The sequence below is a fragment of the Passer domesticus genome, unplaced genomic scaffold, assembly GCF_036417665.1.
Source record: "Passer domesticus isolate bPasDom1 unplaced genomic scaffold, bPasDom1.hap1 HAP1_SCAFFOLD_37, whole genome shotgun sequence".
Taxonomy (NCBI): Eukaryota; Metazoa; Chordata; class Aves; order Passeriformes; family Passeridae; genus Passer; species Passer domesticus.
In genome coordinates this window covers 255,653-269,936 of record NW_026990149.1, presented here as the reverse complement: position 1 = coordinate 269,936, position 14,284 = coordinate 255,653, and the positions used below count along the sequence as shown (strand labels likewise).

Genomic DNA, 14,284 nt, shown 5'->3' with positions numbered 1-14,284 from the left:
GTAACTTTGTTCTAAAGACATAGTTTATATTTCTGTTGTTCATTAAGCTTAGTGAAATGGCTGGTTGTGTTAAAATGCCTGCTTGGATGGGATAACATCCAATGAACACAGGATGAGGACACCTGTACAGATCTGCCAACTGTCAGCACTCAGCGTCTGAAGGCAGAGTGGAGCAAGGCCCAAAAACTGGAGGTGATAAGAATGGACTGAAACCACAGCCAAGGAATCTGCATGCTCTAAAAAAGCAGATGCAAGGAGGAGCCATGCCAAACAGTTCTTGGAACATGTAAACTAGTTTGGGGGAAAGTTTGCTGTGCATGAGGGTGTATGAATATGCAACAGGCTGATGTAAGGGAAAAGGTATTTAAGGGGTGTCCCCAAAGGTAACAGGGTGCTCTTGGCTGAGTGGTGTAGGTATGAGAGCAGAACATGCTCTTCTCAAAGAGGTTTCCAATCCAAAGTTACACCAACTGATTTGTCCATTAACATGCTTAATCTCCCACAGAAAGCAACCTTACCATATCATGCACGTGAGGTCACACACCGACCTCCCAGGTATCATCACAGGAGGGAACAGGGAATTACATGCATTGGCCGTGGCAATAGAGACTGCTAATGTCCCTGAGATCGTTGCCCAGGCTTGCCAGCACATTCATCAAAATGTGCCTGCCCTTATCAGAATGTTCAAGCTCTCAAAAGATCAAGCAAAAGCTCTTGTTGCCACATGTCTGAACTGCCAAAACTACCAGATACCATCTATGGGGACAGGAGTCAATCCCTGAGGCCTGAAGAGCTGCCAGCTGTGCCAGACAGATGTGACCCACTTCCCACTTTTTCGGAGATCAAAATATGTGCACGTATCAGTTGATACGTTTTCAGGAGCAGTATTTGCACCAGCTCATCCAGGAGAGACCACACAGCACACCCTTAAACATTTCCTCCTTGCCTTCCCTACCCTGGGAGCACCAAAGGAGATCAAGGCTGATAATGGACCTGCCTATACCTCTTGTAAGTTAGAGTTCTTCAGTGAGTGGGGAATAGAACACAAGAAAGGCATACCTGCAAATCCCACAGGACAATCCATCGTAGAAAGGACACATCAAACCCTCAAAAGAGTCCTCAATCAGCAACAAAGAGAAACAAAAATCAAATCTCCAGTGGAAAGACTTTGCAAGGCTCTCTACATCATCAGCTTCCTAAATTGTACAACAGAGCCTGACCCCCCAATACTTCACCACTTTGCAAATACCACCCAAGCAAAGTTCACTGAGAAACCACCTGTGCTGGGGAAGGACCCAGAAACACATAAAATTTCTGGGCCTTTCCAATTGATTACCTGGGGAAGAGGGGATGCCTGTGTTCTACTACCATCTGCTCCTGGATGGTACTCAGGAAAAAACATAAAACCATACCTAGGCACTGCAAACACCACTCCCACAAACACTGACAAGAATTCCCCTGAGTCAAACACAAGACCTCCTCTAAACCAGACCAGTTCTGCCTGGAGACGAAGACGTTGCCAAATGTCCACATACAGAAGAAAAGACCATCCCATCACAGGACAACAGACAAAACAGAAAGCTGAACAACATCCTGCTGCATCAAGCCATAAGCCAGACACAGCCTGAACACAAAATTGTTCTCTGAATTATATGTTATTATCACTTTATATGCTAAAAAGCCCTATTATTCCCCTTTCTCAACTCTTACCAAAAACTCCTAACTTTATACCCACTCCCCCATCCTTAGTTTAAGGAAAAATTAAAAAAAAAATAAAAGAAAGAAAAAAAAAAGGGGGGAGGGGAAGGAACCGAGGAAAGGAACAAAGGAGAAAACCCTAACCCTCCCCTCCCACCATCAAGATAACAAATTTTGCTTATATTCCCTATCAGAAGCCCCATTCCTGTCCAGAGATGAAAAATGTCTCCGTTGGTGCTGTCCTCACTGCTGCCTGGATGTTCCTCACGTACCGTGTGCCATCACCTGGATTAGCCCACAGCCTGGCCACAATGTCTGGGTAACCTCAGCAAGGACATTCAAACAGGATAACATGTGCTTATCCATGGGAAGCATGGATAACCCACTTCCCACATGTCTGGTAGGAATTCCCTTCGCAGCCGATGCCTGGCCCGTCTATAACTCAGAGCTCCTCCTCACCACAGGTAAGAGACCCAACCTGGTGGGCACCTGGGACCAGTGGACAAAAATGCTGCCCAGTGCTCTCGAGGAACCCCAAGAATTGGACCTGATGGGGTCCTCCAAGGCAACATACTGTGTCAAATTTACTTTAGACATCAAAAAAATAATTGGCCAGAAACTGACCAGACCAAAATCAGATACGGGAAAGACACATCACCAATTAACAAAGCTTATAACCCTCCTGATTGGTGTAATTACACTGCTCGTGTGATCTCTGTATCCTCTCTTCACCTCAAAATACTACCCAAGGGAACATTTCTCATCTGTGGTGACTGAGTATGGGCTGGGATCCCCTCATGGCTACAGGGAGGTCCCTGTACCCTTGGAAAACTTTCTACCCTCACATCAAATATAACCTTGCTACATAACTGAAAAAAAGAAAGTGAATGAAAATGGCACAAAAGATCCTACACAGGATTTGATGAAAATTGCAATTCCAAATCATACGATTGGAACAAACCAAAAAGGATTGCTGTCTCCCTATTCTGACCATGGGTAGCTGCAGCTAAAGCCCTTGGCAAAGTGAATCACCCTGGGTGCTGGCTCAGTAAGCAAGCCAGCCCTACATCGGCTGCCCTGAGCGATCTTTGAAAGGAAGAAGAAACCACAAGACATGCACCACTCCAAAATCAAGCAGCAATTGACTTCCTGCTGCTTGCCCATGGACACGGCTGCCCAGACTTCTCCTCTCTCTCCCTGCATCTGCCAAAGGCACTCGGCAAGCCAAGAGCTGAAATCACAAATGAGCTGAGAATCACTAAAGAGCTGATCTCAATAAAGAGCTGAGCTTGCTAAGACTGCCTGCAGCTCTGGGGCCTGCCTGAGGGGCCCGGACAGGTCGTGCTGAATTGGACTTCTCTGTCTTGGGCACCCACGGCAGCCGGGGCCAGGGAGACCCCGAAACGCCGGAGTCGCCTCAGGGACAAGGTGGGCATCGGGCACAGCTGGGACTCCATGGTCTCACACAGCTTTCCCAGCCTGAATGATTCCATGAGTCTGGGATTCTATGAAGGCATGAGTCAAAACAGATTTGAACTCCAAATCTACCATATACACAGATATTACACAGGTCAAAATTTACGTGAAAGAAATTAAAGATGATTCTTTAAGATTGAAAGAATCGTCTGTCAATGTTGCATACAGGTAAAGCCCTATAAGAGAAGAGCCTTGTTACCCTTGTAAAATGATGGCTCAGGCCTGCTGCTTGGGCTAAGTACAGCTAACAGCTAGCCTGACAAGTTCCTGTGAGAAAGGAATTTGCACCTGTGAGAGGAAAGACTTCTACCCACATCTTCTATGCAGGAGACAAGAATGGAAACAGCGTTAGAGAGGAAAGGTTTTGACTGACACCTAGATGAGCAACTACTAACCAATGAACTGAGTTGCAGTAAGTTAGTAAGCAATTAAAATGAAACACAATGCCTTCAGAAAACCATAGAAATATGAGCTGTGAAGAATAAAGATGGGCTCTTGTGCATGAAGAAATAGGTGTCTTGTCTGTCTCTACAGCGACATGTGAAGATAGCATTGCATGAACTGCCCTTGGGTTTAACATCTTCAGTGAAAAGTTAAACTGGGCCTCTCTATTAAGAAAGGGTTATTGGTTCAAATGTCCTTGTCCTTGAAGAAAATTCAAAAGCCTTTACAGATTGATTATTGCTTATGTAAATACAAACACCTTCATGTAAACATGTGGAAATATATTCTGATTGAATATATTCAATTATCGTTATTGACAGACCAATGGAAGAGAAAAAATAATCAGATTTTGTAGGCTGACGTCTTCCCTCTAATACCTGGCCTTTCTGGCTGAGATGCCAAACTCATGACCACACTGCTTAATTCTTTTTCAGTTCAAGATGATGCAGAGTTGTGAGAAAAGCTGTGCCTCCAATGAGGCCTGGCCTTGTACACATCTAATAAAAATAATATTTCTGAGTTTGAAGTTTCTCAAAAGACAGATCTTGGCCTTGGAAATGCAACTCTCAGTCAGTGACTGTTGTCAGAATGTGCAATAAAATGCAGCTTGTGCCTCTTCTGTGTTTATCTTTTGTGTGCAGGTTGTAGGGTTTGTTGTGTGTTGCTGCTTTTCCCCTGCTCTTTTCCCCGCAGTGTTTTGGGGAGCAGAGGTGCAGCGGCCCCGGGAGGGCTGTGGCAGCCGAGCCGGGCCAGCCCCGGCGGGCTGGATTCACGGCCGCAGGGCCCTGCTGGGAGATGGAAAATGGGATGATTGGCTCTGGCAATTAAGGGATGAGTATTGTGTGAATATTGAGAGAAGCTTTATTGGTGTACAGTTATGTTATTGCAGTTTAGATGGCCTCTGTTCTCCCCATAGTTTTCCTGTGGGCAGCGCCTTCCCTCTCCCCTGTGGGCGGCACAGGCCCCGCTCCGGCCCAGAGCTGTGTTTGTGTGCCTTGAAAACGTGGTGCTCTAGGGTTTTTAAAAGTTTATTTTAGTTTCTGACTAAATTCTGATTGTTTTATGTAGTTTTACAGTTACTGGAGAGATTGAAAAGCGGTAAATGCAGCGCCTTATTACCTATCAAATTTTAACATGGTCTGATCTCTTTAAGAAGAATGCTAACACATTTGCCATATAAAATGATGCCAGATACTGTCACTAAAAGCTGTTGGGTTGTTCAGCAATATGCTAAATTGCACATTATTATATTTATTTCCCAGTAACCCTGCACTTTGAAAAGTCTTACTGAATTTCTGTTTCCATGGAATTTGCAGTTACCATGGGTTTTACTCATAACTGATTTACTTCTAATTCTAATATGCTTGTTACAACTTTAATGCCTCCAGTACACCATCATGCTGTTATTTCACTTACAGCTTGTTCACCTTTAAGTTGTCTTTTTGTGTTAATAACCTTAGACTGAGTTACATCATGTCATATCTATAACTTTTAAGAATGTTCATTTGAATTCTGTTAAATTAAGGCCAAATATTGTAACGCTCAGTTACCTTCTTGAATAAGGTTAAGTTTTATTAAGTAAATTTTGGTAGATTTTATTTCTGTTAAGTTTCAGTTTTACTTAGTTTGAACAATGATCTATTCCAGCTTTTTATGGATCCAGTTATGTTCGGTATTAATAGTGATTAACATTGAGTTCTCTTGAGAGTGCTTTTTGGTCTACTAAGGTGATAATGAAATGATGTTTATTAATTTGAAATCCTTTTAGGGCTGGGTTTTATTGAGTTCATCTTGTTAAGCTCTATTGATGTCGAAAGGAATTTATATCAGGTTTGAGTGTTATTTAATCTGAGATATCATAAATTTTATGAGTGAGCTGTTCAGTGTTTCCTTTGTTGCATTTTTTGTGTCATAAATACATTCATGTTTGTATTCCTGTTTTTATAGCCAGCTTTTCACATGTTTTACCATCTTTTGGTGTAACTATCTACAAGACAGGTGTCATTTCAGGATCCTTCTTTTGTTCTCTAGCTGCTCATGTATCTCTTAGACCAGACTACCCCTCTAGCTGGGCTCTGCACTGGGGCTCCATGGTTTGACCCAGTGCTGCCTCATGATTTTCAAGTATTTTTCAGAGTTCCAGGAAATGATATCTCAGCTTTGTCAGAAGTCTTCTCTAAACTGATGGTATTGTGACATCTACTCTAAGCAATCAGATGCAGTCCCAATTGTTATTACAGAACCACTCCAACAGTTTGCTGTGTTTAAAGCATCTCCATGCTGAGGAAATTCTGGAGGAGACAGCTATTGGATGGTTCATCCGTCTTTCACCCCTAGACCTTTACTCCTAAGTGCTATTCTTAGGAGCCTTGTTTAAAATTACATTTATGGAATTCTCTCCCACTTAGAACTTGGGTGGTGGCCAGGCCTTACCTCTGCCTGGACAGGAAATTGCCAACAGACCCAGATGTTTTCTGCATCAAAACTAGATTTGAGTTGCTTTGACTTTGCAATTTGACCCTCCATACATGACAGTTGAACTATTTTTAAAGGGAGCTTGGGAATTATGATCTGGAAATAATTATCCAAGTCCCCACTGAATCGAGGTTTGTCAGCTGTTTGCAGACTCTGGGATGATGGTACATTATTTCAGAGATTTCTATTTATTTCATTCCACCTATGTTGTTAGTTTTGTCTGCTATTAGAAATATTCCTGAGCGTTGTATCCAAATTATTCCTAATTGCTGTAAGTTTCTTGTCCACTACATGTATTATTTTGCTATGATGTTTCTTCATACTCATAACAAAAGACATGCATCTCATTCTTATTTAAAAAAAAAAAAAAAAGAGGAATGAATGCCTTAAGAACATTCAAGTAATGCAATATGTACATGAGAAATTTGGACGACTAATCATTTTGAATCATGCAATATTTACATTAGAAACTTGGAAAAAGATCATCTCATCTAAATCCCAGTGGAGTGTCCCACAGGGAAGCCTAATTGATTCATTAACTTCAGGAGAAGAGATGCCTGTGTTTTATCACCAACAGCTCAAAGCAGTCACCTGTTCATTCCATCAGATACTGATCAGCTCTGAAGAAATGAGGCCCAGTGGAAAGAGAAATAACCTCATCCCCTTGCAGCCTTTGTGGCCAGAACAGGAAGAGGAGTAGGACTGCCAAGACACAGCTGTGCCTGGAAACTGACAGAGGCAATTGGCCAACAAAAGCCTCATGGCATCATCATGGGACAGTGCTCCTCCCAACCTTCTTCAGTCCTTCCCTGTTCCAGCTCCAGGAGGACATTCAGTGATGTCCAAGATCAACATTTCCAGCTAATGGACCTTCTCCTACTTCTCAGCTAATTGGAAACAATGGCCATTTCTTTCCATTTCCCTAAGAGACATTGGACATTATTCTTTTGTTTGCTCATGCTGCAAAACCCTGTGTCAATGACTTGACAGAATTGGGTAAGTTTTGTTGATTGGAATTGGTCTTTTATGTATCTTACCCCACATCTAACAGATAACCAGTGATAACCTTCATGAGATCATACCCTCCCAAGAGTGAGCTGTTTCAACATCAGAACATAGGAGCCTTTTTTAAATGAACAAAAAGGGGGAGATGTCAGAGACAGGTAGAATAATGATAAAAGAAAGGCCTTATGAAACCAGGCCTTGTTCTGCTATATTAACAGCTGGCCCGTCATCTCTTCTAAGTGCAGCTAAGCAGTCACAAGTTCCCATGTGAAGTTATTTTGAGAATGAGACTTGGTGGCCAATCTGATCTGAGGGTGAAAAACAAATGCACCTGCAAGAACAAGGGATTTGTCCCATGAGAATCAGTGAAGAGAATAGGTAACAATACAAGCAATACAACAGAGAGATTTGATGCACAAGTAAAATATATTTTATTATCCAACAGAATAACTGGCATAACTAATAATAAGAAATCTATTAACTAACTAAAGTGGCACATTAGGTTTGTCAAACTGTATAAAATAAGTTGTGTGAATAAAATAAAGAGTTCTTCTCCAGCTCAGCTGGGTTCTCTGGGATTTTGGTTCCTCCCTTCTTTCAGGCTTTGGCTTCCCCCTTCTTTGGGGCTTTGGGTTCCTTCTTCTTTGGGTTTTGGTCTCTCTCTTCTCTGGCACTTTGGCTTCCCCCTTCTTTGGGGCTTTGGGTTCCTTCTTTTTTGGTGCCTTGCTTTCCTTCTCTGGGATTTTGATTTCCTTCCTCTCTGGGCATTTGGTTTCCTTCTTTTCTGGAGCTTTGCTTCTCTTCTCTGGAGATTTGGTTTCCTTCTTTAGGATTTTCAATTCCTTCCTCTCTGGTGCTTTGCTTTCCTTCCTCTCTGGGATTTTGATTTCCCTCTTTTCTGGAGGTTTGTATTTCTTTTCTGGGAGTTTGTTTTCAATCTTCTCTGGAGCTTTGGTTTCCTTGTTCTCTGGGAATTTGGATTCCCTCTTATCTGGATGTTTGTTTTTCTTTTCTGGGAGTTTGTTTTCAATCTTCTCTGGAGCTTTGGTTTCCTTCTCCTTCGGGAATTTGGATTCCCTCTTCTCTGGAGGCTTGTATTTCTTTTCTGGGAGTTTGTTTTCAATTTTCTCTGGAGCTTTGGTTTCCTTCTTTGCTGGGAATTTGGATTCCCTCTTTTCTGGAGGTTTGTATTTCTTTTCTGGGAGTTTGTTTTCAATCTTCTCTGGAGCTTTGGTTTCCTTCTTCTCTGGGAATTTAGTTTCCTTCTTCTCTAATAATGCTTTGGTGTCCTTCTTCTCTGGGGCCTTGCTTTCCTTCCTCTCTGGGAATTTGGTTTCCTTCTTTTCTGGAGGTTTGCTTTTCTTTTCTGGGAGTTTGGTTTCTATCTTGTCTGGGGCTTTGGTTTCCATCCGCTCTGGGATTTTGGTATCCTTCTTCTCTGGGGCCTTGCTTTCCTTCTTCTCTGGGGGTTTGGTTTTCCCCTTCTCTGCTTTTGGAGGTTCCTTCCCCACAGAGACACCCTTCTTTGCTTTCTTCTGCTTCTCTTTCTCCTTCTGCCTCTCTTCCTCCGCCAAGGCTTTTGTCTCCTCCTCAAGCTTTGGAGCCGGCCGCTTCAGCTCCCTTCTGCAGACAAAACAGAAAACATGGCTGAGAGTCAGCACCAGAACCTTGGGCTCACTCGTCCTGGCTGGCCCTGCACTTCATTCCTTGACCCTGAGGCCAGGCAGCAGCGCCAGACCATTTCCGTGAATTCTCCTCAACCCACAGAGGTTGGGAACATCCCAAGGGAGGGCAGTGGTGGAAGGGCACCTCCAGGACCAGCCAAGCCTGAGCCTTGCCATCAGAAGGGCTTGACTGTGCAAGCTCCCTCTCCAGGCACAGCCAGACACCTCCAGCCCACTGCCAAAGGCTGATCCACCAGCTCTCTGCGCTGTGCCTGAAAATGCCCTTTGTCTCTTGACTTCCCAGTTTCAAGCAGAGCACAGAGTGCCAACGCCTGCTGATCTCTCCTGCAATTCTTACTCAGCTCATTCAGCTCCCTTCTCCCTGGGCACAGCTGAAGCAGGATTTCAATGAGTTCGGATTTCAGCTGAGGCTTAGAAGCAATTCACATTGATCAGGATGTCAGTTAGACAGGCAGACCATAGGTTAATGATGATTAGATGCTTCAGCCAGAGCTGATTGTTGTATTGTTTACCATGATGAGCTGGTGCCGCCCGCCGGGGTTAATAAACATACCACTTTCTAACTTTAATGAGTTAGACAGTCTCTGTCCGTGAGCCTCGGTTTAACAACTCATAGCCTGATCCTAAATGAGAATAATCCCATCAGTCAGAAAGCAAAGGCTGCAGGAACTGCTCTCCTGCAAGACAGGCTCTTGTCAGCCAGATTTCCTGCTGGAAGCCAGCTGTGACCAAGCCAGCTGGTGCTGTCTGCCATGGAAACCATCTGAAGCAGCCTCGTCCCTCTCCTCCCCATGAAACCAACTTCAGCCTGGCCTGAAGGAAGTCCTGATGCACAGGCTTGCTTTAAGCAGCCTCCACTCCCAGCTCACACTTGGCCTGTGTGTCCTGAGCTGGGCTGCCCTGCTGGAGCAGAGCTTCTCCTGTGCTTGCCCACTGCTGCAGCTGAAGGGGATCCCCAAGGACAGGAGCTTTTATGGCTGCTGCCCCACCATCAGGAGAACCCTGGCAGATCAGCACTGCAAGGACTTCATCTGTGGCAGCACCAGCACCCAAACCAAGGTTTGGTCTGTGCCCCACGCCTGCTCACACCACAATCCCACTGTTTTGGTGAAGAAGGGAGATGATGAAGAAGATGCAACTCAACACCATGGAGCTAAAGACACCTCTAGAGGCAGTGCCAAGGCAGGGCCAGAGCCCAGCTCCCTGCAGGCAGCATCTGAGCCAGGAGGGCTCACCACTAAACTAGAGAAGAAGATGCTCTGTCCCAACAGAAGAAGGTGCTTCCTCTCTTGGGAGCCAGGGAGCCAAGAGTGGCCATCCCTGTGCTGCTTCTGGCCTTTGCTATGCAGCACCTCTGAGCTCAGAGTCCTTGGAGCAGGGAAGCCCTGCAGGGACAGTAAGCCATGGAGAGCAGGAACCCATGGAAGGCTTACTCACCTCTCCCTGAGAGGTGCCCCAGAGCCACAGTTGATCTCCTGGGGGCTCGGGGAGCAGCTGACACGTGAGGCCTCCCCGGGCACCAGCACCTCGGAGCTGGGGCCTCCCTCCACGTGGCACAGCGCCGTGGCACTGGAGATGCTGTTGAGGTGGCCAGAGAAGGGCAAGGAGACCTGCTGGCTCTCTCCTGGCTGCAACACACCTGACACTGGCAGGATACTGGAAGCCTGCATGGAAGACAGGAGAGATGGAGCTGTTGAGCATGGAAATGGATGCAGAAGAGCAGCTTGGAGCAAAGTGCAGCTGCAGCCAGAGGGGCCTATTCCCCAAACACTGCCAGAATCACCCTGATCTCATCCTGCATCCATGCCACTGACCAGTGCAGGGACCATGGGGAAAATCTCCTCCCATCCTCACGGGTCAATGCATTCATTAGTACATTACATGAAAGTGAACTGGGATGTCTCCTGGCACTAGAAATTCTCTCTGATGCACAACTTACCTTGAAAAAGTTTCAAAACTTACTGCTTTTAGAAAAGGAGGAGACTCAGAGTGAGAGCTCTTGGAGCTGAGCAAAGGACTCCAGCCCAGCTCATCTGACTCCTGAGGCTCTTCCCCTCTCTCTCTGATTTAAATGCTGCTCCCTCAAGGTGCTACAGCAAAAGCTCCTGCAAAACCTTCCTCTGGACAACTTGAGGAGTTGCAGGGGGAGCAGTGCCCTCCATAGGGGCTGCACAGCATCCTTGGGCAGCCCAACAACGTGTCCTGCACGGCCTCTCCAACACCCAGCTGCTCCAGCAGCACTTTGTGCTGGGCCTGCAGGGATGGGAGGCCCTCTGTGGCCAATGCTCAGGGCCACCAGTGGCACTGGCAGCTCCAGCCCTGCTTGCCACACTGACAGTGTGCAAGGGAGACAGATTCCCTCTTCCCTTCTCCGCTCCCAGGGCAGTGTGTGGTGCGCCCACGGAGCACCTGAATCCCTCCAGGCCTGCTGGGAGGTGAGGGTTTGCAGGAGCTTGTGGTGGCACCTGAAAAACAAGCCATTCCCTACGCCTGCAGGAAGAAACAGCCACTTTGCCAAGTCCCAGTTTGTAAGACAGCTTCAGGGCCAGCAGTGCAAGAGCAGCTCTCGGGTGACAGCAGAGACCTGCAAACAGGGAGTCTGGCTGGGCTGGGAAGAGGGCACATGGAGATCAGGACTCATCCCAGCTTGCTCTGCCAAGGAAGCTGCAGCTCTTCCCATCATGATGCAGATGAAAGCCTCATCTTGCATTGGGAAGGCAACAAGGCAAAAAATGCCACACTCAACACAGGCCTGTAGGATCTGAGTGAGCTTCTCCAAGGAAAACTCTCCTATTTCTCCCTCCCACTCCCCCATGTCCAGCCACTGGCCCTGCTGCCCAGCCACTGTCAGGGCACAGGACAGCAGGGCAGCAAAAAGGGAGCTCAGCAGGAGCATGACTTGCTGGTGGCAGGCTGGGGAGGCAGCACAAGCAGTAGGTGTACAAGAAAATCTACCTCTGCTCCTGAAGACTGGGTCAAATCCTGCTCTTCAGTCAGGGCTGTGGCTGCCTCCTGCTTTCCAGCCTTGAAGTGCCTCCATCGAGACGCTGGGCAATGCAAACATGTTCTCATCTCCTTTGGTGGTTGGGGAGTGAATTGAGGTGGGTGAAGCTCATCTCTGGAAAAGAAGATAACTGTGAACAGGGACCTGCAGTGGGAGGGAGGGACACCTGCACCAGCAGCTCCTGGTCAGGATGCAGCCCCTGGCTGGCTGCTGGCACCTTGAACTGAGAAATGCTTTGATCCAGCCCTTCCCAATCCAGGCTGGAGCAGGTCTGCTCTAAAGGCAGCCCAGGAATGACCCTGAGCTGCTGCAGCAGCTGCAACTGCTTGCACTGAGGAACTGCAGAGGACAGGGATGAACACCCTGTGGGCATGCAAAAAGCACAGTGGGAGAGGAAAAGACAGAGAAGGCAAGCAAAAAGGGCAGATTTGAGACATCCAGGGGCAGACCCAGGCAGTGACAGCCAGCACAGCCCCCCCAGGGCCCAACAGCAGAAACTCTGCAGCTCCACCAGGTATTTATCAGGAATGTTTCCCTGACACTGCTGGGGGCTTGGCTGACATTTTCCAACACTCCCAGGGGACTCAGGTGGCATTCCCCATGCATACAGACATACATACATAGGCTGTAGTGCTGGGATCCTGCCAGACTCCACCAGCCTTGGGCTTGGAGAGGATTCTGCCTGCCGTCCAGAGCTCCATAACTGTTTTCTCTGTCCCAGGAAGCAGGCAAGAAACATTTTTAAAAAAACCCAAAGCAAACCACAACAGGGAAACCTAAAAATCCTTAAACAGCTCAACCCTGCTCTAGTTATTTCTTTAGGGACAGCTACCACTCTCCAGCTGAAATGCTGGGCTTTTGGAGAAAAAAGAAAAAGCAAATTACATGTTCACCTCCAAATTTAAAAGGATCAAGGTAAGAGAACCTTTCAAACTACAAATTATTGGCCCAAAGGTAAAAGCTTTGCAAGAAATCTCTAGTTCAGATCAGGCTGACAGTTAAACAACTGGTTCCTCTCGTGGGGAGAAACCCTCCTCTTTAAGGTAAGCAGTCTGAGAGTTGAAAGCAACTGTTCTGTCAAACCTCAGGCTCCCTGGCACAGCCTGCCTTGCCTGTCCTTCCTCTTCACTGATTTACATGCAGTGCCACAATGGCCCAGGTTCAGATGTTTGGTTCCATCCAGGCAATTTGGCATTGTCATTTCCTTATGTTTTAATGTAAGTTTCAATCCTTGCAACCACTCTTCAAATGCCAGCTTTCCTTTCGTTGACAGAAAGCTCAAGGTTCCCAGAAGTCTTCTGACATCCCCTTTTGTGCTCAGAGAGATACCATTTCCAAACAGATGTTTCCAAAGTTAACAGCATTTTCAAGAGTAATGCACTAAAGTGACCCTGGATTCCAGCTCAGACCAACGACGTTCTGTGCCAGACACTGAGATTACCACCCGTGAGGCACGAGCTGTTTGTGCCACCCATCCCTCCTGGCCTTCTCCACAGCAGCCTGTGCCTGTTTTCCCCAGCAGAATCCCTGTGCCCTTTGCAGCCTGCCAGGAGCAGCTGCACAGAGGCACACATCTCCCCTGCACTCACCAGTGGGTTTCTCTCATCCCCGAACACGCCGATGAGAACATTGGTGCGATGCGCGCCCAGCGCCTGCACTTCCACCAGCACTGGGATCTCTGCAGTGCTGTGAGGCTGGACAATCCCACAGGGCTTGGGGCTGGAGTAGAGCACAGCAGAGTCCTCCTTGCGTTTCTGCAAGAGACACAATGAAATGCAGCTTCAGAGGCACCTCTGAAGAAACTTTACACTCCCTAACATCCACCGCAACAGCAACTGACACACGTCTTTAAAAATGCCCAGGACAAAGGTAAAAGGCACAAACAAGATGCAAGAATTGTAGGCTTAGCATTCCCAGGGCATCCTGCAAGGAGACTGCTAGCACAGGCACTGGTGTCTGTGGATGCAGCAGCTTTCACAACCCTCTAAGATCTCCCACAAGAAAACACCCTGAAGACTAGAACATCAACTGTTCCCTCAGCAGGTTAAACTGCATCCTCAAGTTTACATTCGGGTAGGATCCTGTTCTCAGCAGATCTTTAAGACTGAATAGAAACCAGCAAGGTCATGTCCAAATCCTTTTTTTCCCCTAATCAGCTGCTCAATAATATTTGAGAGGGGGAGGTGGATGGGATGCCAAACCTGTTCAATGAGCCCGTAGCAGCCAGGCAGGTGGCTGGGATTCCTAATCAGGAACTTCTTCTCATATGGCACCTTCAGGAGGCACTCATCATATTGCAGCACGTGGGGGGACACTTGCAGCTTTGGAACGAGACATCTGGACAAAGAGATGAGCCCAGGGGAATTAGAGATACTGAGAGAATGGAGAACATTTACCCCCAAAGATTGTAAAACAGAGCATAACAGCCCTGCAGTGATAAATTGCCTTCTACATCTTCCTGCTCCAACAGGTCTTGTCAAGGAGGGGCAAACCCTGA

At 46.8% G+C, this 14,284-nt stretch overlaps 2 protein-coding genes across 2 annotated transcripts in view; both read right to left on the bottom strand.

The window, feature by feature from the left end:
- Positions 1 to 14,284, bottom strand: part of LOC135292503 (hydrocephalus-inducing protein-like) — a 267,908-nt gene that overhangs the window by 229,131 nt on the left and 24,493 nt on the right. Inside the window, exons 14-16 of the mRNA XM_064406700.1 lie at positions 13,989 to 14,124; positions 13,377 to 13,541; positions 12,408 to 12,499 (exon numbers count right to left, since the gene is read on the bottom strand). Coding sequence (XP_064262770.1) covers positions 12,408 to 12,499; positions 13,377 to 13,541; positions 13,989 to 14,124 — 393 coding nt within the window. The remainder of the gene's footprint in view (positions 1 to 12,407; positions 12,500 to 13,376; positions 13,542 to 13,988; positions 14,125 to 14,284) is intronic.
- Positions 7,506 to 10,453, bottom strand: LOC135292572 (neurofilament heavy polypeptide-like). The gene is made up of 2 exons (XM_064406738.1): positions 10,221 to 10,453; positions 7,506 to 8,721 (listed from the first exon to the last, which is right to left on the bottom strand). The coding sequence occupies exons 1-2, from the start codon at positions 10,451 to 10,453 to the stop codon at positions 7,584 to 7,586; spliced, it is 1,371 nt and encodes a 456-aa protein (XP_064262808.1). The 3' UTR covers positions 7,506 to 7,583.